At 53.9% G+C, this 19,830-nt stretch overlaps 3 protein-coding genes across 10 annotated transcripts in view; 2 read left to right on the plus strand and 1 right to left on the minus strand.

Moving 5' to 3' along the window:
* camta1a (calmodulin binding transcription activator 1a) overlaps positions 1 to 8,263 on the minus strand; it is an 86,876-nt gene extending 78,613 nt beyond the window's left edge. For 4 of the 8 annotated variants that reach the window (XM_088368047.1, XM_088368046.1, XM_088368041.1 and 1 more), the window contains exons 1-3: positions 8,075 to 8,261; positions 6,106 to 6,207; positions 4,088 to 4,191 (exon numbers count right to left, since the gene is read on the minus strand). In XM_088368047.1, coding sequence (XP_088224173.1) covers positions 4,088 to 4,191; positions 6,106 to 6,207; positions 8,075 to 8,099 — 231 coding nt within the window. In that variant the 5' untranslated portion in view covers positions 8,100 to 8,261. Of the gene's footprint in view, positions 1 to 4,087; positions 4,192 to 6,105; positions 6,208 to 8,074 lie in introns of all 8 variants that reach the window. The other 4 variants (XR_015856248.1, XM_088368052.1, XM_088368035.1 and 1 more) reach the window with 4 other exon arrangements.
* Positions 8,264 to 10,807: 2,544 nt separating this feature from the next.
* Positions 10,808 to 16,172, plus strand: dnajc11a (DnaJ (Hsp40) homolog, subfamily C, member 11a). The gene is made up of 16 exons (XM_088369553.1): positions 10,808 to 10,966; positions 12,216 to 12,345; positions 12,406 to 12,479; positions 12,683 to 12,784; positions 12,860 to 12,988; positions 13,073 to 13,195; positions 13,539 to 13,612; positions 13,691 to 13,880; positions 13,962 to 14,047; positions 14,145 to 14,261; positions 14,366 to 14,521; positions 14,602 to 14,671; positions 14,793 to 14,850; positions 15,168 to 15,310; positions 15,514 to 15,643; positions 15,782 to 16,172. Exons 1-16 carry the CDS (start codon positions 10,895 to 10,897, stop codon positions 15,805 to 15,807), a joined length of 1,680 nt encoding a protein of 559 aa, XP_088225679.1. The 5' UTR covers positions 10,808 to 10,894; the 3' UTR covers positions 15,808 to 16,172.
* Positions 16,173 to 17,204: 1,032 nt separating this feature from the next.
* LOC148403016 (F-box only protein 6-like) lies at positions 17,205 to 19,764 on the plus strand. Its single transcript, XM_088369564.1, has 7 exons — positions 17,205 to 17,395; positions 17,526 to 17,636; positions 18,129 to 18,375; positions 18,445 to 18,559; positions 18,643 to 18,738; positions 19,076 to 19,211; positions 19,309 to 19,764. Exons 2-7 carry the CDS (start codon positions 17,571 to 17,573, stop codon positions 19,453 to 19,455), a joined length of 807 nt encoding a protein of 268 aa, XP_088225690.1. The 5' UTR covers positions 17,205 to 17,395; positions 17,526 to 17,570; the 3' UTR covers positions 19,456 to 19,764.
* Positions 19,765 to 19,830: the final 66 nt, after the last annotated feature.

Consider the following 19,830-nt stretch of genomic DNA (forward strand, 5'->3'; position numbering starts at 1 on the left):
ACGAGTCCCGCGTCAGACGACAATGCTCACACGTGGCGCAATCAAGCAAAGCGTCCGCACTCAGCGGCCAAAACAATCTGCCAAGATGACACTTTTCCACACAATTCTTCAGCGTAATTACAGCTAATTGCACGGATAATTGCAACGTTGCGCTAGGAAAAACAAAAACAATCTCTCGGCGGTGAAAGCCAAAGGCTCCTATTTGGCCACTTGGTCATTAGCCAGCAAAAACATAGAAAAAGATGGTGGGCGGGAGGGAGGGAGGCTGCTCTCAAAGCAGACCCGCCGTGCTGTTCCGGCGCCTCGCTTGCGTTGCCACTAAATTGTCAGAAAGGCTTAGCAAGTTGATGATGATTTGATCCAAGCCTGCTCTTTTCAAACAAACAAACACAAATGAGGGACAGCAGCAGCACCAAATGTTTCTGCAGCAACAAAGTCACCCAAACACTTTGGTGGCATATTGCGCGAGCGGCCCCTCTTTACACATCTGGGCCCGGACGTTTCCTTTCCCTTTGTTTCATCTGCATCACCAAACAGACAGACGTTGACACAACACACACACGCGCGCGCACACACACACGCGCACGCACGCACACACACACACACACACACACCAAGGGCATCTGCTGGCATTTTGAGTGAGTAAAAGAGAATTCTTGGCGCCTGTGCCTGCCTGCCCTGCTCAATTCTAAGCACAAGTGAATCCACGGTCCGCTTTTATTTGGGACTGAGTTGGCGCAAAGGTGTTTCCGCTGTTAGGATGATTGTTTTCAGCAGTGGCGCCGCCGCCGCCCACGATTCATTGTCTTTATTTGCTGTCAAACTATTCTCGGATTTGTAAACAAGCCCGTCGCCCGCTGGAGACAAACAAATCCGACAAAGCGCTTTGCGTGGCTTCCCAAACTGTTGATGAGACGCTTTGGCAACCTCTTTCCAATTTCCACTGAGAGCAGAGCACTCGCTCGCTCGCTCGGTCCCTTTGGATTTCCTTTTCTGCTCCCTTTTTCCAATACAGTATCAAGTCAAATATTGGAGTCCTTTAGGAATGACGAGAAGACTCTCGTCAAGTTGCGAGTCAAAGAGCTGCTACAAAGAAGGCAAGTCAGCTCCCTTGAGAAGGACAACAAAGCCGTGCAAACGTCTCAGCCATTGAGGAGGAAAGGTGGGAGCGGCTGAGCGCTCAATCCTGACTGAAAGGCCGCCCAGTGTGACGTCGGAGGCTTTTGGAGCCTCAGTCTTTCGCCAGTCTGACGACGGACATGGTAGATTTGGAGGAATGGAGCTGCAATCGGCAAAGGCGTGGCCACAGTGGCGGCAGCGCCGGCGGCGGCGGCGACAGCCGCCTTAACTCCAGGGCCAGACGTGCCCTCAAAGCCCATTGATTTTCCAATCGAGAGCAAGTGATGACAAAGGCATATCGTAGCTTCCTTGAAAAGAATCCTCCTTTGGGGGATTCAATTTGCCTTTGGCTCCTTTTCAGCTCACGAGCAGCAAGTCACCTTGGGCCGTCAAGAAGGATTCAAAAGTCGCCGTTACGCTAAGAATGCTAAACGTCACGCAAGCAGGAGGCGGACCCTCCCTCCTCTCAGCCTCCGGCCTGGCTCACATTTTCTTCAGCCTGAACCCTTTGTAGCAACGTGAAGGTAGTGGCCCATCTGAAGGTTATCTGCGGAGTGCCCAATGGGTGTGGGCTGCTCTTCTGTGTGTGTGTGTGTGTGTGTGTGTGTGTGTGTGTGTGTGTGTGTGTGTGTGTGTGTGTGTGTGTGTGTGTGTGTGTGTGTGTGTGTGTGTGTGTGTGTGTGTGTGTGTGTGTGTGTGTGTGTGTGTGTGTGTGTGTGTGTGCGAGCGCAGCTGGGCCACGTTCCCGCTTTTGCCGGCAGAGGCCCACACGAGAGCACAACTGCCTCAGACGGTGCTGGCTGGCTGGCGAAAAGCACAACGGGTGAAGCGGCTAACGGCAGCTGCGCTAGCGGTTAACCGCCGCTGCGCTAGCGTGTTACCAAAGGTGTCTCACCCTTTGTGCTTTTTCAATCAATCTTGCTAACTGTCTGGGCGCCGGCTGCTGACAAACTCAAAAGCTGAATTATTTAGACGGCAAGTCCAGCTGATAAATGTTGCCGGCGTGGCTCAATAGATATGCAGACCACCTTTTGTGATGCAGAAATACAGGCCATCGCAGCGAGGTCCGCTCCTCCGGCGAAAGCGCTCCATCTCCCGCGGCAACGACTTGGCCAGTCCGCATCCGAAAAGGTGCGTGGAATTTGGGGGCTGAAAGATTCTTGCCTTTCCCAAGGAGACGGCCGGACAGACAGGCTGATAATGGCCAGCCAATGCGTATCGTATGTGGCCATAGCTAACAGTTACATTATTCATGGGGCTGGCTGTGGAAAATGCAATGGCAGTGCTAATATGATATTGACCTAGCCCCAACTCTACACGAATGGCAATGGAGACACTCTTACCGGAACGTATCGGTTCCTCTTTTGATCAATCCGCATATTCTACGCGATACTTGGAAACTCAATACTGAAAATGGCTTTGCTAAAGGTCAACTGAGCGAGTGGCTACAACCAGAAGAAGATGTCAACAACAACAGAGAAAGGAGCTATGTGAAGCCTTCTCTCTCTCTCTCTCTCTCTCTCTCTGTCTGTCTCATGCACACCGCCATTGTTGCTTTTCGACTGCACCCAAGCTGCAACGGAGGGGGAGAGATGTGTGTATCAAAATTAGTCACATCTATACAGCTGCTGTTCCTGATCCCCAATTTTGACGGACGCAAATCTCTCCCTATATTTAATCGAGCTGGCGCAACCAAATCAAATGACGCCATGACTCGACAAATAGCACAATTACCCCTCCTGGCTGATTACGCTCCAAAAGAAACCAAAGCAGCTGTCGACAGGTAACGCTGCACCTGACAAAGCGGGCTCAACGGAGCAGCAAATCAAGCCTTTGCTCAAAGGTCAAGCAGGAGAGCCGACCAACAACTTTTGAAAAGTAAAAAAAAAAAATCATTCAACAAGCACCCGTGGTTGACGAGTTAAGACTGGCGCAAGAACGCCGCGACGGGTCAGAAAAACAACACAAAGGCAAATTGGGTGTTCGATGGCAGCCAAGTTGGGTGTTTGATGACAGCCAAGTTGGGTGTTTGATGACAACCAAGTTGGGTGTTTGATGACAGCCAAGTTGGGTGTTTGATGACAGCCAAGTTGGGTGTTTGATGAGAGCCAAGTTGGGTGTTTGAGGAGAGCCAAGTTGGGTGTTTGATGAGAACCAAGTTAGGTGTTTGATGAGAGCGGCACGAGCCAAAGACATACGGACGGATGGCTCGGCTCAGCTTTGCAGCCGGAGCCCAAATGGCCCCTGTAAACATGTCCCATTAATTCCGAGGGACAAAAAGCATTTATGCCACCTTTTAATGAGGTCAGCCTATTGTCAAGGCGCCGTCCACCTCACAAAAGCCTCATTTGTCCGTGTCCATAAAAGCCGATGCTTTGTAGGAGCCCGGCCGAGACGCTTTTAGCGGCCACGACCTCTGGCGCACGCGCACTGCTCCCATCCCCGTCATTGGACGGGGATGGGCCCGTGTCGGAGTGCGCTTGCCCCGACGAACGGCGTCGAGGGCTTGCGATGACACTTTGCCATCAAAGGCGGCTGTGCAGGTCGGGGAGGGCAAATGCGCATGCTAACAGCACCAAAAGGTCAATTCCAAAGGCCCGGCTTTCGCAGCAGTCGGGCCCGGACCGAACTAAAGCACGAGGTTGCCCTTTTCCACGGCTGACCATGCCGCCCGCCATTCAGCCGCCACGCACGCTCGCTTCGTTTTGAAGAAAGACACGGGCAGATCCGCCACATCCTTTGTTGACTTTCCTCGATTTCCATTTTGCACGAGAGCGCGTTTACGTCGGACACGTCAAGCCAAGAAGAGAAAGGACAGGGGCGTGCCATCGCAAGCCAGCATTTGACAAAGCGTGCGTGCGTGCGTGCGTGCGTGCGTGCGTGCGTGCGTGCGTGCGTGCGTGCGTGCGTGCGTGCGTGCGTGCGTGGTCAAAGCTCAGCGCACTTTCCAAACATTGTGCTCTTTTACCTCGTTGGTGTTCCAGCGGTGTCTCTCCTTGGGCAGCGAGGCGCACTTCGGGAGACATTCCAGCAGCTTCTTGGGCAGGTAGATTTTCAAATGTCCGTGTTCATCTGCATGGGGAGGGAGCGGGACACCACAGCATCATCAGCGCGGCAAAGTCAGCGTCCACCACGGAGCTTTGGCTACATTTGCTCGGAGCGAGCCGAGTCGCCGCCAGTGATTCTGTGGCGTTTGGACCACGACGGGACGGGGCCCTGCCCGCCCGCCCGCCCGCCCGCCCACTCGCCCGCGCTTACAAAGCCAGCCCAGGCCGACGGTTTGATGAATAAGGGATCGCAAAAGAAACAAACGCCTCCTCAACAAACCAGGCAAAGGGAATGCCCAGAAAGAGACAAAAGAGCTAGCTGACTGTGTACTTCCAGAAGCTGGCGAGAAAAGAAGAGAAAGGACAGATCGCAGATATAAGCGCAGCATATGGGGCTTGCTGCGCATCTCGCCGGCCGCTCCGGGCCAAACGGCTCCGGATGGGCAATTTGGCGGGAGCGAGCAGAGCAGAGCAGAGCAGAGCAGAGCAGAGCAGAGCCGCTGTAGAGACTGGGGCACATCTCATCAGTGCGCAAAATATGAAATTCAGTGCTACTCCGTTGCAATTATTGGTCGGGTCGAGCGAGCGGCGCGCCTTTGGGTGGGGTACCTATGCCAGGCCGTCATCGTCACCGAAAAAGGGGAGCGTGTCAAAGAAAAAGAAAAAAAAAAAAAAGCCTACTAGGAGAAGTTCAACAAACATGCGCACACGGTTAACTGCCTGCAACAAACCCAATAAGACTCTTGATGTGTTCTTGGCCCTCAGCAAGCTCAGCCATCCATAAAAATCCCATCTCGAGGAGAGCAGAGGTGAGGTGAGGGCTGTCTCGCTCTCTCTCGCTCGCTCACTCTCTCTCTCGGTCAGTCCAAAACACCTCACTCGTCTCAATCGCTCGTGCGCGGGCACAAACAAAAGCCTGCTCCCGCAATGACTCAGATCAGGCCGCCAGAAGCGTGTCTGGCCACAAACGGCCCCGTTGGAGCCGCCCGCGCGCCGGAACGGCTCGGCTAGCGAGAGAGAGGGTCACCTGCCACGGCCGAGCCTAAGTCTGGCCTCCAAAGAGTCACAGACAAAGATATGGAGCCAGGGTAAGCCCTCAGCTCGCCACTGACTGGAGGAGGCCGATGGAGGAATGGATGGACGGATGGACAACAACACTATCCGTTCTGCCTATTTTCACCTCCGTAACATTAATCGCCTCCGTTCATCATAGACCCCACACAGCGCTGCTATCCTAGTCCATTCTCTTGTCACCTCTCGTCTGGAGTATTGGAACTCCATCCTTGTCGGTCTCCCTCGCAAACTCCTCCATAAATTGCAAGTGGTCCAGAATGCTACTGCTCGCATTGTCACCGGAACCCCTATCTACCATCATATCACTCCCGTTCTACACCAACTTCACTGGCTCCCCATAAAACAGCGCATTGATTATAAAATCCTCCTCCGCACATTCAAGGCTATCCATACGCTTGCCCCTCTATCCCTCCTTCGCATACACATTCCCACCCGGTCTCTTAGGTCTGCCTCCAGTATCACCCTCACTGTCCCCCCATTTCGTCTGTCAACTATGGGGGCCAGAGCCTTCAGTTGCTCTGCTCCTGCCTTTGGAATTCTCTCCCCCCGGACATCAGAAACATTGACTCCATCCAACTGTTGAGATCCCACCTCAAAACCCACCTGTTTAGGCAGGCATTTGTCTAATTGTATTACTCTGCTGCAGACGTTCTTTGCTTTTAGACTCGCTTTTCTTTCTTTGAATTGTTCCTGCTATTTTTTTATGTGTTCGGCGACCTTGAGTGACCTGAAAGGCGCCTTACAGATGAATTGTATTATTATTATTATTATTATTATTATTATGGACGGACAAACGGACAGGCCAGCGCGTGGCCTCTCACAGTGGCGATGTGGTACAGTTGTAATATACAGAACAGATTCTTACTGTTGCTCTTAGCGTCATCACCGATACTCTTAGGTGGACCGTGGCCAGCGTAACACACACTTGATCTGAACATCCGATCCAGATTTGGAACTCTCTTCAGTCCTTTGGAAGGGAAAGACAAAAAAAAAAAAGGAAGGGGGGGCGGAGGGGGGGGGGGGGGTGGCAGGGACAATCATTTTGAGAATCAAAGCAATGTCAATGTTTTCTTTGGGTCTGGAGAAATGTGGACAAACAAGATGAGGATTTGCTTTGAAAAGAGCTAGCAGTGAATGACTTAACATGCCCCAGCTCTGGCGATGCAGCAGCTTCTTTGACCTTGAATTGAAATGTTCCTTCATCAACGATTCCTCACGAACGTAACAGACTTTGCCTGCTTTTCCTAAAGGCTTGCAGTTAACACCAAGCTTTTAGCTTATCTGTGTGCTTTTCATGGGTGCTGAAACACACGCCCGCCTTACCGCCCGGAGGTCGAAAAGGCACCTGTTTGAAACGAGTGCGTCTGTCTCACTCACATTTGCATGCCGCTGCCTCTTTTGCCCCTCTGGGCCCGTCTGTCAGTACAACTCGCCGTGCTCGGCAAAGGGACTCGCGCTTACGGACCCCGTCCGGATACGTGAGGGTGCCCCGCGGTGAACTCGTTCGCCTTCTGTACTCGCATCCAGGCGGACGGCTTCATTTGTGCCGCACACACATTGTGTGTGGCTCAAAAACGCCCCCTGGTGGCACTACGCGCATTAGCTGGACAGAGGAAAGTGAGCACAAAATCCTTGACGCCAAAAGCGAAAGACACGGGTACAACGGCAGGCTGCCGCCAACAGAAAGCACAAGCGGGAAATGGAGCGATTTCGTGCAATATTTTGCATTTCGGTTTGCTTTGGTTTGGTTTGGTTTGGTTTGGGGGCAGGTGCGCTGACCTCTTCGACACGTGAATGGGGATGAAGGGAACGTCTCAGCCTACTTGTGCAACGTGCACGCCATGCAGGCGTCCAAGAATCATTCGTTCTATTTGAGGTGACACTAAACCTTGTCAAGCCAGCACTGCCCAACACCTAGTCAGGAAGCCAATCGATTCCCCCCACTTCCCACCTTGCCCTCTCGCAATTCCACGCTTCGTCCCAACTGCCGCAACTCGAAGTGGCAGCATGGATTTCATTTCACCTCCGTGAGCCGTGTGAAGTTATCACGTAGCGGACGGCCAGCCGCAATTAACCTCCATTCCCTGCAACCTTTACTCCGAATCCGTCCCCCGATGTGATGGCATTCGGCCCGGCGAAGTGGATGCGCTCCACCGCGGCTCCACGCGGCAACCCTTGCAAACCCTTGTGGGCCAAGGACGGAGGCAAACTGGCACCAGAACCGGATTCGCCAGAACTTGGCTTGACACAGCCAGCGCACGCTGAATGTCAAAGACGCACGTCGACGAGCGAGCGAGCTCGGACCGGGACACGTATGTCCTCGAGCTTGCTTTCGTTCCCCGCATAAAAACATGAGTGACGCGAGGCGGCCACAGGAGAAGTTGCACGACGCCCGCCGCCTGACAGACACGCTGTCATGAACTTGGCTCGGAGCCCACGTCCGCGGTCGACACGACACGCCGTGCCGCGCCGTGCCGCGCCATTCCGCGCCGCGCTGCGCCGCGCCGCGCCACTCACTTCCCGCACTCGTCCTTTCGTGCTCGGCGGTGGGACCGAGCGAGCCAACGGCAAAAGCGAGCTAATATTAGCCGGCCACCATCTCCACCTTGGAGCCGTCAGCAAAACGACAGGCAACGGAGATAGGCTTTTTGTTTGCTCGCTGGTCTGTTTGGGTTTTTGCTTTTTTTTTTTAGTTTGCTCTTTGAATGGGGCACACACGTCTCCGGTCACGCGCGTCGCCTGCTCTGCTCGCCTCTTCCTACTGTTCGCCGACATCAAGCAAAATCAGACACGCTCACGTCGCAAGTGAATGCATGCGGTTCTATTTCTCCTACCTTCCGGCTTGTTTTCGGCAGCCATTTCCTCTTCGCGCGCAACATCCTTCTACTCCTTCTCCTCCTCCTCCTTGCGACCGTGGGTAACACGCGCGTGCACGGTGAGAACAGCACGCGGAGGAGCGGCGGCCAGTCCGTTCGAACCAGGCCAACTTACTATTGGCTGCCAGCAGCTGACTGACAAATACGCACACGTCTCCCTCCTCCCGCCCCCCCCCCCCTCACTTTGTGTGTGTGTGTGTGTGTGTGTGTGTGTGTGTGTGTGTGTGTGTGTGTGTGTGTGTGTGTGTGTGTGTGCGCGTATGTATGTGTGTGCATGCGCGCATTACAATATGACTTGGCATTGAGACCTAGGTGTCAGACTCGGGCCGCAGGTTCATACACAAACAACAGTTGTGTCTACCTATAAACTACTTTTTGAAATTTTAGCTCTCGAGTTACTGCCGCCCGTCTGCAAGTGCCGTATTTTCCCGCATATATTGTCTCAATTGACAATCTCACAAACAAATACAACACAAGTAACGAGAGGCAGGTGATGGCGATTCCACTGATTACGGGTAGACACAGGAGGGGAGGGGCGAGTGCACAAGGGCCTGAACGGAAACCATGACAAAACTGACACACGAGGAAACGACGACCGGAGACGAGACGTGACAGCTACTAGTCTAGACAAATTACAGCACGTGACACAATGATGATGATGACACCGTCGTCGTGCGAGGCCTAACGCTAAGTGCGTATTGGGCAAGCTGGCCGCCGGCACTGGTTGTAGGCTGACTGATCCTCCCTGAATATGCATTGTTTGTTTATACATCACCGGCCGGGGAGAGGGGCAAGACGGCGGAAACTTCTAAGCTCCGCACGTCATGTCCCAAATGTTTGTTAAAACGTAACCTCAGCTCAAGAATTGCTCACAGAGCTCGAGCGTGACTTGCAAAACAGGCACGATGGGCACGGTGAGCAGGAAAAGCTAATGCTGACTCTCAAAAAAAACTTTTGTTTGTGCTGCTGCGGTTTCGGAGCTATTACACATTTAATTTCTAGCGATGACGTCACTCAGCCCCCCATTTACTGCGAAATGAACCCAAAATGGTACCGTTCGTTTGTGCTTCGTTTGTGCTGCAAAAACTTTTGTTTGTGCTGCTACGGTTTTGCAGATATGACACATTTCATTTCTAGCGATGACGTCACCGTATTTCGTCGCGTATTTTAAGCCCCTGGAATCCCCCTGATGCAGGACGAATGATCTGCTCTCCTGCTTGGACGGAGGTCTTGGGCCTGGTTGGATTGTTTTTCTTTCATTTCGTATTAGGATTCCTCCTTTTTTTGACGAACTACGAGCGATCTAACGGCAGATAATGATACGCGGTGCTGCTGGCGCAGCAGTGCTGAAATGCGCTACGGGACGGGGCGGTGCTGAACGGACAGCTCCCCGCTGCCTTGCACGGAGTGCGAGTGAACCAAAGCGGGCCTTTGTGGTTGAAAAGAAAATCGCACGGTACTGACTGTGAAACCGTACTATGTAAAAAAAACAAAAACAAAAAAAAAAAGACACATAGTGCATTGTTTATTATACAAACGTACACGCTGTTCTGAAGGGGGGTTATTACGTTTTGTAGCATTTTAGCATGAACAAATACCACAGCCTAATTGGACCATCTTGTGTTTGTCCATCTCCACGACTTCCTTGTCGGGCTCCTGCAAGTGGATTACTATCACAGTTGACACCATGCAGGGCTGGCCTCTTTTTGCTTCTGCTCTGCACTCCATATCTGCTTCTTTAGAAAGAAATGAGCTCTCACCTTTCCGCTTCATTTTCTGTTCCAAAAAGTCCGTTTAATCCATATATAGAAAGTAGAAGATGTGGTAGAACTTCGTTTACCTTCAATTTATTTGCCAACAAAACGCTCAACCATCGAGTATTCTAACGTCATGACGAAATGCCGCTAAAAGTGAAGTGAGTTGCTGCTAACTTGTCTGTTGATCATATAAACAGACTTATCGGAACTTATTTTGCGACTTTAACTCGACAGCTTTAAACTAGGTTTTTCACGACTGTTGCACTTGTAAGGTCTCCGTGGACGGCAGTCAGTCAGCTGACCACGACAGCCACAGAAAAAAAGTCCAGCAGCGCCTTCTTTACTTACGCGTTACATTGGCTCGGTTCATTTGAATTGAGCAACTGAAGACGTGCGTAGCTACCAGCAGCATAAAAAAAAAAAAGGCTCTTCGCTGGCGCTACCGCTGGCGCTACCGCTGGCGCTGCTTTTTGCAGCCTGAAGTCAACTCATCCAATGATCAGCCACAGAGAAAAGTCCAGCAGCGCCTTCTTTACTTGCGCGTTACATTGGCTCAGTTCATTTGAATTGAGCAATTGAAGACGTCCATAGCTATAGCTACTACCAGCAGCATCAGAAAGGCTCTTCGCTGGAGCTCCCGCTGCTTTTTGCAGCCTGAAGTCAACTCATCCAATGAGCAGCCCGAGTGCAGCACGCACGCCGGTGACGCGTAGAGATGCATTCACTTGCACTGGGAAATGAGAGTACTCTGAAGAACTGTTCCGGCAGTGCAAAATTGTATGTGTAAAACAGCGGCATGGCACCGGAGGTGGCCCGGGCTTTGGTGGCGGTAAAAGGGCCCCACCCGCTGGCCCAGCCAGTGTTTTAAAAAACGAACGAACGATGACCGTTGTACCGGTGTACCTGTCCCAAAGTGCTTGTGTTGTACAGTACACCCGCCACGCAAGATGGCGCCCGAGTGCGACAGCCATTCTTGTGTAACTCTGATGACATAACGAAGAAGAAATGACTGGCAGGAAACATGGCGTCTGCCTTGGACGATGATGAGATCTCCAGTGATGATTACTATTCCCTGCTTAACGTCCGACGAGAGGTACATTTCGCAATTATCCCGAGAAGAACTAATTAGTGTGAAGATGCTCTGGCGAGTGCCATCGAGTCTGGCCGCCCATGTTGCCTTCCGGTTGGGCTTGTCACGATGTTCAACAAGTTAGCCAAACGGCTAACTTGTGACCGGCGACATTGATTTCGGTGTGTGCCTGCCTCTGGCTGCAAACTTTTTTCCGGAGCGCGAAAGGCAGCCACCAAGCGGTCATCGAACCAAACCGGCTCGTGCACGCACGCACGCACGCACGCTTTTGCCCTTGTGCGGGCCCTTCCGTCCCCTCCCCTCCCCTCCCCTCCCCTCGCCTCCGTGCAGACTGATCTTGCGAGTTGACCTCTTCGTGTTTGCAGTGCGCTCAGGGCGAGTTGGCTATTGCTGTGGCCCTCGACTACACCCGGATTTACTTCCAGTTGACTTGATCAGATTAGACATGCTTGATGTCAAGGGGATCGCGTGCTTCCTCTCAGGTGTCTCCTTTTTAATGCAGCGTGCCCCGTTGCGAGCGAACGCACAAGGCGAACCCTCGTCGGTAGTCTGTAAAGAGTCACAATACTATTGGCAATCGTCTGCTAAAATGGGGCGACTGGAGAAAATACTCCTATTTCCAAAGTCCTCGAAGAGCTTCTTCGGAGTTCATTGTCATTCGTAAGAGCCGTAATCACCATTTAAAAGAGCTGACCAATTAGACAGCGTGCGTGCGTGCGTGCGTGCGTGCGTGCGTGCGTGCGTGCGTGCGTGCGTGCGTGCGTGCTCCCCTGCCTACCGTCAGTGCCAGTACTAGTGCAACTGCATGCCCTGGCGTCCGGTCCTTGCCGCTGTCACATTTCTGATTTTGACTCGACGTGCGGCGACACTTTGTATGCAGCCATGGTTGTTAACGTATAAAGCTGTCACTGAACAAGCAAAGCTTCACAGCCGGTCGGTCGTCAGCGGTCTCCGGAGCGCTCTTTCCAGCCGGGTATTGGACTTTTGGTGGAGGGATGAGTGCTCCTCCTGCAGAGGCATCAGATACACGGCCAATGGCTAGCCACATTGTTGGTTTTGAAATAATTGCATGATTGCGCTTCACACTGCACGGAGGGGGCCCCAAAATGGGAACGGATGTCCGGTGTGGACCGAGCCTTTGACGCTCTCTGCCAGCCAGCTGTTTGACAACAATGATCCTCTTGCCTTTCCGTTCTTTCCACGACTTTTACATTTCCTCTAAGTCAATCGTCGTGTGAACGTTGTGCTTCAGGCAACGCAGGAGCAGCTGAAGGCGGCGTACAGACGCTTGTGCATGTTATACCACCCAGACAAACATCGGGATCCCGAACTCAAGCGGCAAGCAGAGTGTCTTTTCAACCTGGTGCACCAAGCTTACGAAGGTAACTCGCCAATGACCCAAAATCCGGAGCCAGAGCGACGTTTGCTCTGTGTTTCTCTAGTGCTGAGTGATCCGCAGGCACGAGCCATCTACGACATCTATGGCAAGCGCGGACTTGACGTCGACGGATGGGAGGTCAGTCGGTCGAGTGACGCTTTATCTTCGGGTGACTCGCGCAGTCTTGACGTGTGTCGAGAAGGACGCCGTGCGCTACGTATGGCCAAAGCTCTGTCAGATTCCCCCCACCCCACGCGTGCGCTCTGTCACAGATGAGCATTCTTTTTCCGTGAAAGAGCCCCTTGTACGGGTTCGGGTGGCACAGTGTGTTCCTCCTCCAGGTGATAGAGAGGAAAAGAACCCCTGCGGAGATTCGAGAGGAGTACGAGCGTCTTCAGAGGGAGCGAGAGGAGAGGAGACTTCAGCAAAGGACCAACCCGAAGGTGCGATGACTCGCTGGAGATGGCTGACCGGCCAGCTGGCTCGCTGCTCTCACGTGCCCCCCCCTCCCTTCAAAGGGAACAATTAGCGTGGGCGTCGATGCCACGGACCTCTTTGATCGCTACGAGGAGGACTACGAGGGCATAGGTGGAGGCGGCGTCCCGCACCTGGAAATCAACAAAATGCACATCTCCCAATCCATCGAGGTCTGTCTCTTTTGTGCGTGCGTGCGTGCGTGCGAGCGTGCGAGGCAGCTGTTGTGAACTGTGTGCGCGCGCCCTCTTCTCCAGGCCCCTCTCACCGCCAACGACACGGCCATCTTGTCCGGTTCTTTGTCTACGCACAATGGAAACGGAGGCGGGACTATTAACTTGGCCTTGAGGAGAGTCACCTCGGCTCAAGGTTGGGGAGAGGTATGTTGCCCAAAAGAACCCGCGTGCGTGCGTGCGTGCGTGCGTGCGAGCGAGCAGACGGTTCCCATCCGATCCCGGCGCCGGGCATCACGTCAGTCTGACACAAAAAGTCACGGAAAAAGGTTATTCGACAATCACCGACAGCCTCTCCCAAAATGCGCTCGCTCGCTCACTTCCTGCCTTGCTGGCCTGGCCATCATCAAAGCGACAGATACGGCAGAGCGTCCGCCGCTTTTCGGTCGAGCCCGTCGCTGAAGAGCCGCAAAGTCCCATTTGCTTTGCGACGATCCAAAGTATCCACGTTGTTTGGGAGCCGTGGACAGCGCTTTGTTTGTGCCCGCAGATGGAGCTGGGCGCCGGGGACACCCACGGACCTCTCTTTGGAATGAAAGTCTTCCGCAATTTGACGCCGCGCTTGTAAGACTTTGGCGTTCCCAGAATGAGCGGAGCAGACAAAGGTGCGAGTGTTGTCTTTCCTGCTCTTTTTGCCCCGAGCTACGTGACGGCGCAGTGCGGACTGCAGTTTTCCTCGCGAGGCGTGCGTCCCGGCCTCACCACCGTGCTGGCCCGCCACCTGGACAAGAACACCATGGGTTACCTGCAGTGGCGGTGGGGCATCCACTCGTCCATGAACACCAGCGTCGTTCGGGACACCAAGAGCAGCCATTTCACCTTGGCCCTGCAGGTGTGCCGCCCGGCCCCGCCCACCTCGCTCGCCGCTTGCTCCTCAGCCGCCGCCACCACCACCTTTGCTCCCTCTTTGCAGCTGGGGATTCCGCACACTTTTATGATGATGAGCTACCAGTACAAGTTCCAGGACGAAGACCAGACCAGAATCAAGGGCTCAATCAAGTCGGTAGCCAGATGGGAACCTCTTGTTTTTCCCAGTCCACGCTTTTTGCTGCAGCCGCTGCGCTTGTGTGTGTGTGCGCGCGGGCGCGCGTTGCAGGTCCGGCTTCTTTGGGACTGTGCTGGAGTACGGCGCCGAGAGGAAAATCAGCCGACACAGCGTTCTGGGGGCCGTGGTCAGCGTCGGGGTGCCTCAGGGTGTCTCGCTCAAGGTCAAGTGAGTGGCGCTCGGACAAGCCTGGTTTGGTCGCAACCTGGCGTCGAGGCAGGCAGGGCGCCATCCACGAATAGCAGATAATCCAGGGCAGCGTCTGTGCGCAGGCTAAACCGAGCCAGCCAGACGTACCTCTTCCCCGTTCACCTGACCGACCAACTCCTGCCCAGCGCCGTGTTTTACGCCACGGTGGGACCGCTGGTGGTCTACCTGGCCGTGCGGCAGCTCGTCATCCAGCCGTACGTGCGGGCCCAGAAGGAACGGTGCGAAATTGGAGGCCGCGGACCGACCGCGCGCAATGTTGACGCTTGGTTGAAGCTCTGTCCCCTCCGTCTTCCGACAGGGACTTGGAGAAGCAGCGGCAAAGCTCGGCTTCCAACACGGCCAAGAAGAAGCAAGAGGCGGAGTCGGCGGTGAGCTCACCGCCGCTTCATTTCAAAGCCAAGCTGAGGCCGCGGCGAGATGCAAGCCCCCACGTCTGGCTGACGTCCCCCCTCTCAGCTGACCGTCTGCTTGCCTTTTTCATCCGTGCAGGTCTTACTAATGCAGGAGTCCGTGCGGAGGATTATCGAAGCCGAGGAGTCTCGAATGGGTACGGACGGACGGCCGGTCGGCTGGCTTCGAAAGCCCAGCGAGCGCGGCTCGTCCTGGGCATCGCTCGAGTTCTTTGGAGACGCTCTGCAAATTCCAAACATTTCATTGCGTTTGGTCGTCCTCCCAAAGTGAGGCGCCAAAAGCGGCCGCTCGGAGGCCTTGCCAAATACTTTGCATTTTCCGGCAACCGTCGTTGCCCTCGGGATCTCCTCTTCCCGTCGCTCCGGCGTTGCGCTCGCTGTCGTCGAGCGCAGTCCCAGAGGTCCTCCGGCCGGCTTCCCGCTTACGCGCTGCCGTGCCGTGCCGCCCAACCAGGTCTGGTCATCCTCAACGCCTGGTACGGCAAGTTCGTGACGGACAACAGCCGGAGACACGAGCGGGCCAAGGTGATCGATGTGAGCGTGCCGCTGCAGTGTCTGGTGAAGGACTCCAAACTCATCCTCACCGAGGCCGCCAAGGTATCCCGATGCCGACCGGATGGCAAATGCCGCCGTCAAATTTCCAAGCTTTTTTTTTTTTTTTTTTGCCGGCCTTGCTCTTAGGACCGGGGGGCGGGGGGATATTTGAACGGATTATTCCGTCGACCGTCCCATTTGTTGAGTCGGCGCGTGAAGATGACGTGATCCCGCCTTTGCGCTTGTCCCTCTGCTCTGTCTCTTAGTCCGGCCTGCCCGGTTTCTATGACCCGTGCGTGGGGGAGGAAAAGAGCCTCAAGGTGCTGTACCAGTTCCGCGGTGTCATGCATCAAGTCCTGTCAGGAGACTCCGAAGCACTCAGGATACCAAAGCAATGTGAGTCATCTTCACAGACCGAGTGGAGTTCTCCGTCGGTCCTTTCGGGATCCGGCTCGCTGCAGCCCAAGCGGGCAAGGAAAATGCTTTTAGGCTGCGTCTGTCTAAACGTGCGTCTGTGCTTGTTTCTCTTTGCAGCTCACAGGATCGATACGGACACATAGGGGAAGTTGTTCCTGTGCTGAGGAAAGAAAAGCGAGCCCCGTTTGTCAGCACTTGGAGTCATCTTTGTTTTAGAGCCAACAGAGGAGAGGCCAAGTCTCGGTCACTCAAAAAGGCGTCGCACGCTCGCTCAGTAAAACACGGCCGAGGGCAAATGAAGCTTGACAAACGGTATCGGCCGACACGGTTGGGCTCTGCTTGAAATGTGACACTGATGATGATGTCTTCTTGGCATCTTTCGGCGTACATTTACTCCAGTTAAGGATGGTCAACTTTTTGTTTGACCTTGCGGTGCCTGCGTGATTTCAAGAACAATTGCACCTGTTTGTGTACCAGAATATTAAAAAACTCTCTCAGTCAAGGATAATTGTGGGTTTTTTTTCTCCCTTCTTTTTGACTTTGGCTGTTGATATTGAGCTGGCTCAAAAGAACAGCACACTTGTTGTCTTTTCCCATGTCGGTCCCTCTTGGGCTCAAGACAAGTTATTCTGTTTGTGGAAACAAAGTCAAATCTGCCAATTTCCGCATAATTAGCAGGAGTATGAGCGATACTGTAACTAATCACGGGGTAATATTTGACCAGACGCTCTCCTTTCAAAAGCACATTAAGAATATAACCAGAATTGCGTTTTTTCACCTTCGTAATATTGCTAAGATTCGTCCGATCCTCTCGACCGGTGAAGCGGAAACTATTCTACATGCGTTTATCACGTCGCACCTGGTCTACTGTAATGCATTATTCTTTGGTCTTCCTAAGTCCAGCATCAAAAGTCCACAGTCAGTACAAAATGCTGCTGCAGGGCTGCTCTCACGGGCAAGAAAATGTGATCACACTACCCCAATATTAGCCATCTTACATTTGCTCCCAGTCCATTTAAGATGTGACTTCAAGGTTCCCCCCCATGAAGTAAATTGTTATTCCGCAGTGTATTGAGCGCAAAGCAAAGCCGTATTTCTTATAAAGAAGTGAAACGCGCTTTTTCCCCACTTGGATTGCCGGAGGAAACGCCCACTTGATGACGCACGAGAAGTGAAGCCACCGGCGGGCCGGCCGGGCCTTTCGTGTTGCGTTGCGTCGCCACTCTCGAGGCGCCTGCCTCACGTCGTTCGTCTCCACTCGTCACGGCCAAAATGACGGGTGTACGTACCAATGAGTCTGGCAGAAGCGCGACATGCGCATTTCGTCGGTAAGAATGAGACTTGTAAATGTTTCTCATTGAAGGTAACGCTCCAAGTGAAAGCAAAGCACACGAGGAAAAATCCGCAGCAAAACCTCCGTAAGTGACGATTCACTTCCAAGTAGGCTGCGCACCTATCGATGCAAACGGTGCACCGGTGGCAACGTAAGATGGCTGCCTTCTGGCTTCAGCCGCGAGAAGCCAATCGGGAGTCCAACATATAGGCAGGCGTAAGCGTCACGTCTCGTCGGGTCGGTGGTTTGCTGATGGCACCGACGCCGACTCTTACCACGCCATGTCAGTACCGAAAGCAAGAATGACTTCATGCTTTCGTTTTGATGCGCGACGTCTTCTGGAACTATATGTCGAGACCTTTATTTTCTGAGTGAGGCGCGACACTCGATCGCATCCGGTAAGCTACAACGTCGCTGCCTCATCGAATTGAATCGAATCGAATCGACTTGAGCGTTTACTTCGCCTTGAACTTCCGCGTCGAGCTTGTTGCCGAAGTTGACATCTCCGGCCGGTTTGACCTCATTCAGATTTCGAAGACGCCGTGTGTGGTCCGTCCATGAACTGGAGTCGGAATGGGTGCAACGCAGAGCTCCGATTCCGTCCCTCAGACTCCGTCTCCCGTTTCTACCGTGCTCGAGGTACGCTTCCTCGCGAAGCCTAACAACGTCGAAAGCAACCGTTTCATTTGTGCCTGCCGACGCGGTGACTGGGAATAGGCAGCTCTTTGTGCGACGGACGGAGGATCAAGTCGCGGGCGACGGAATGACTTTCTGCCCAGCCCCGTTTGAGGCAGACAAGAGCACCGCAGGCCTCCTCCTCCTCCTCCTCCTCCTCCAGATGTAAACAGTGACAGCATAGGGTGATGGCCGGCCGGCCGGACGGACGGCTCTCTCAGAGGGTCCGGCGAACACCACGCGGGACCCGACAACATTGCTGCCCGTGTCCCGAGAGCCTTGCGCATAGACTCAGTCTTCGCTGACTCAGCCTATTAGCGCGACCTGGCTTGAACCAAAGTGATCCATCCCCATCTGTGCCCTGCACACCTTGCACACCCCCATTTGACACGAGTGCTTTTTGGCGGTTGTTTGGTTGGCTGCGAGCTTCACGTGGCTTTGCTCTTTTCTCATCAGGGCTCTGTTCCTCTGGATGTCCTGGAAGAGATCTTCTTGAAGCTCCCCCCTCAGCAGGTGGTCCTGATTTGTCGCTTAGTGTGCCGTCAATGGAGAGACGTCGCCGACAGCCAGTCCTTATGGAGAGAGCGCTGCCGTCGGGAAGGCCACCGGCTCCTCGACGCGTCCAGAGTTCCCCAAGACTGGCGCTTGTTTTACTTCTTGTGCAAGAAGAAACGAAATCTTCTCAAGAACCCGCGGGCTGAAGGTCGGGAAAGCCCTAACCCTTGTGCCGTCGCTAGCTACCTTTTCCTCACGCTGGCCATGGTCTTTCCAGATCAGATGAGAGGTTGGCAGATCTCGGAGAACGGCGGCGACCACTGGAAGGTCGAAGGTGTTTTGGTGGCGCACCCGAATGAAAGCGTCAAGAACAACTTTGTCACTTCGTATGGGTAAGGGCGACGGGGAGAGGAGGGGAGGGGACGGGCCCGAGTCGCCCATCTTGGCCGTGATCTTTTCATTTGATTTCCTTCAGCATGTGCAGCAAGTCCCAGCTGATTGATCTGGAGTCGGAAGGTTACAGCGCATCCTTCATGGACCGTATCCAGCCGCACATCAGAATAGCCGACTGGTAAGCGCTCGCGCAGACCGAGGCTACCCGGCTAACGGGCACCGATGCACGGGGTCGGCGCCATTTTAACCGCGGCCCAAAATGCTCAGCCGGTAAAAAACAAGGAAGCCAAGGCGGACTGCAACAGCCTGATGCTTTTGGAGAAACACCCCGCTTGGTGACTGTTGCATTTTGAAAAGTACGAGCAAGCCTCGCCAAAGTGATCCAGCCTCGAGTCTGACCAAAGCGCTGACGTCACATTGTGAAGTGCGTGGTGGTGGTGGTGGTGCTGCTGCTTGCGGCGACCTGGACTTGAGGGCCAGCCCGCTGACCCGCTGACCCCCGGTATGCATTGTAGGTATGCCCCTCGATGGGACTGCGGCTGTCAATACAAGATCCACGTGGAGCTGCTAAATCAAAGGAAGAAGCCAATGGAGAGCTTTTCCCCCGACGAGATTTATTTTCAGCAATGGAACGATGGCAAATGGAAGCAGGTATGAAGGCAGAGCCACCTTGAGGAAAATTAAGTCCGAGCAACAAGGGAAAATTTGGATTGATTGATTTTTATTTTATTTTTTTTCCCCTCATCAGATCACACACGTGTTCCACAACTATGGGCCAGGAGTGAGATACATCCGCTTCGTCCACGGCGGCAAGGACACCCAGTTCTGGGCCGGGTGGTACGGAATCCGCCTTACGGACAGCTGCGTTGAGATATGTCCCGCCATGGAAACCTAGTTGGATGCGCTTCACTTCAAAGGTTCCCTCAAGTAAGGAGACCCGGTTGAAAGTTGACTTCCAAAGCTTTTGTTTTGGAGTCTGCGGGCCTCGGCCGGTCTTCTGCATCCGCCTGCATGCGCTCCTGGCGCCGTCCCCCGCAAAGCCACCGTCTTTGAGGCGGCTCCCCTCGCTCCGGCACGGTTCTTCTCAGCCGGGACGTGTCCGACGCTCGGTGCATTGGCGAGCGGCTTCTGGTTGTCTGGCGGGATTTCTCTGTCGACGTGTACTATCTGAACGTTCGCTTGTCAATAAAAGGGACAACTTGCAGTTTGGGTTTGAATTGCGTTCCGAGACGTGCAAATCAAAAAAGGGGCGATTGGCTTGTTTTGAGAT

The sequence above is a fragment of the Syngnathus floridae genome, chromosome 2 (assembly GCF_059516105.1).
Source record: "Syngnathus floridae isolate MCC-2025c chromosome 2, RoL_Sflo_1.0, whole genome shotgun sequence".
NCBI lineage: Eukaryota > Metazoa > Chordata > Actinopteri > Syngnathiformes > Syngnathidae > Syngnathus > Syngnathus floridae.

Bases quoted from the DNA above. Each gene is read 5' to 3' on its own strand.
- dnajc11a (XM_088369553.1), top strand. From the start codon at position 10,895: ATGGCGTCTGCCTTGGACGATGATGAGATCTCCAGTGATGATTACTAT. The intron at 13,613-13,690 runs GTAAGACTTTGG...TTTTGCCCCGAG, and splicing joins CGCAATTTGACGCCGCGCTT to CTACGTGACGGCGCAGTGCG. The intron at 14,262-14,365 runs GTGAGTGGCGCT...GTCTGTGCGCAG, and splicing joins GGTGTCTCGCTCAAGGTCAA to GCTAAACCGAGCCAGCCAGA.
- LOC148403016 (XM_088369564.1), top strand. From the start codon at position 17,571: ATGGGTGCAACGCAGAGCTCCGATTCCGTCCCTCAGACTCCGTCTCCC. The intron at 18,376-18,444 runs GTCGGGAAAGCC...TGGTCTTTCCAG, and splicing joins CAAGAACCCGCGGGCTGAAG to ATCAGATGAGAGGTTGGCAG. The intron at 19,212-19,308 runs GTATGAAGGCAG...TCCCCTCATCAG, and splicing joins ACGATGGCAAATGGAAGCAG to ATCACACACGTGTTCCACAA.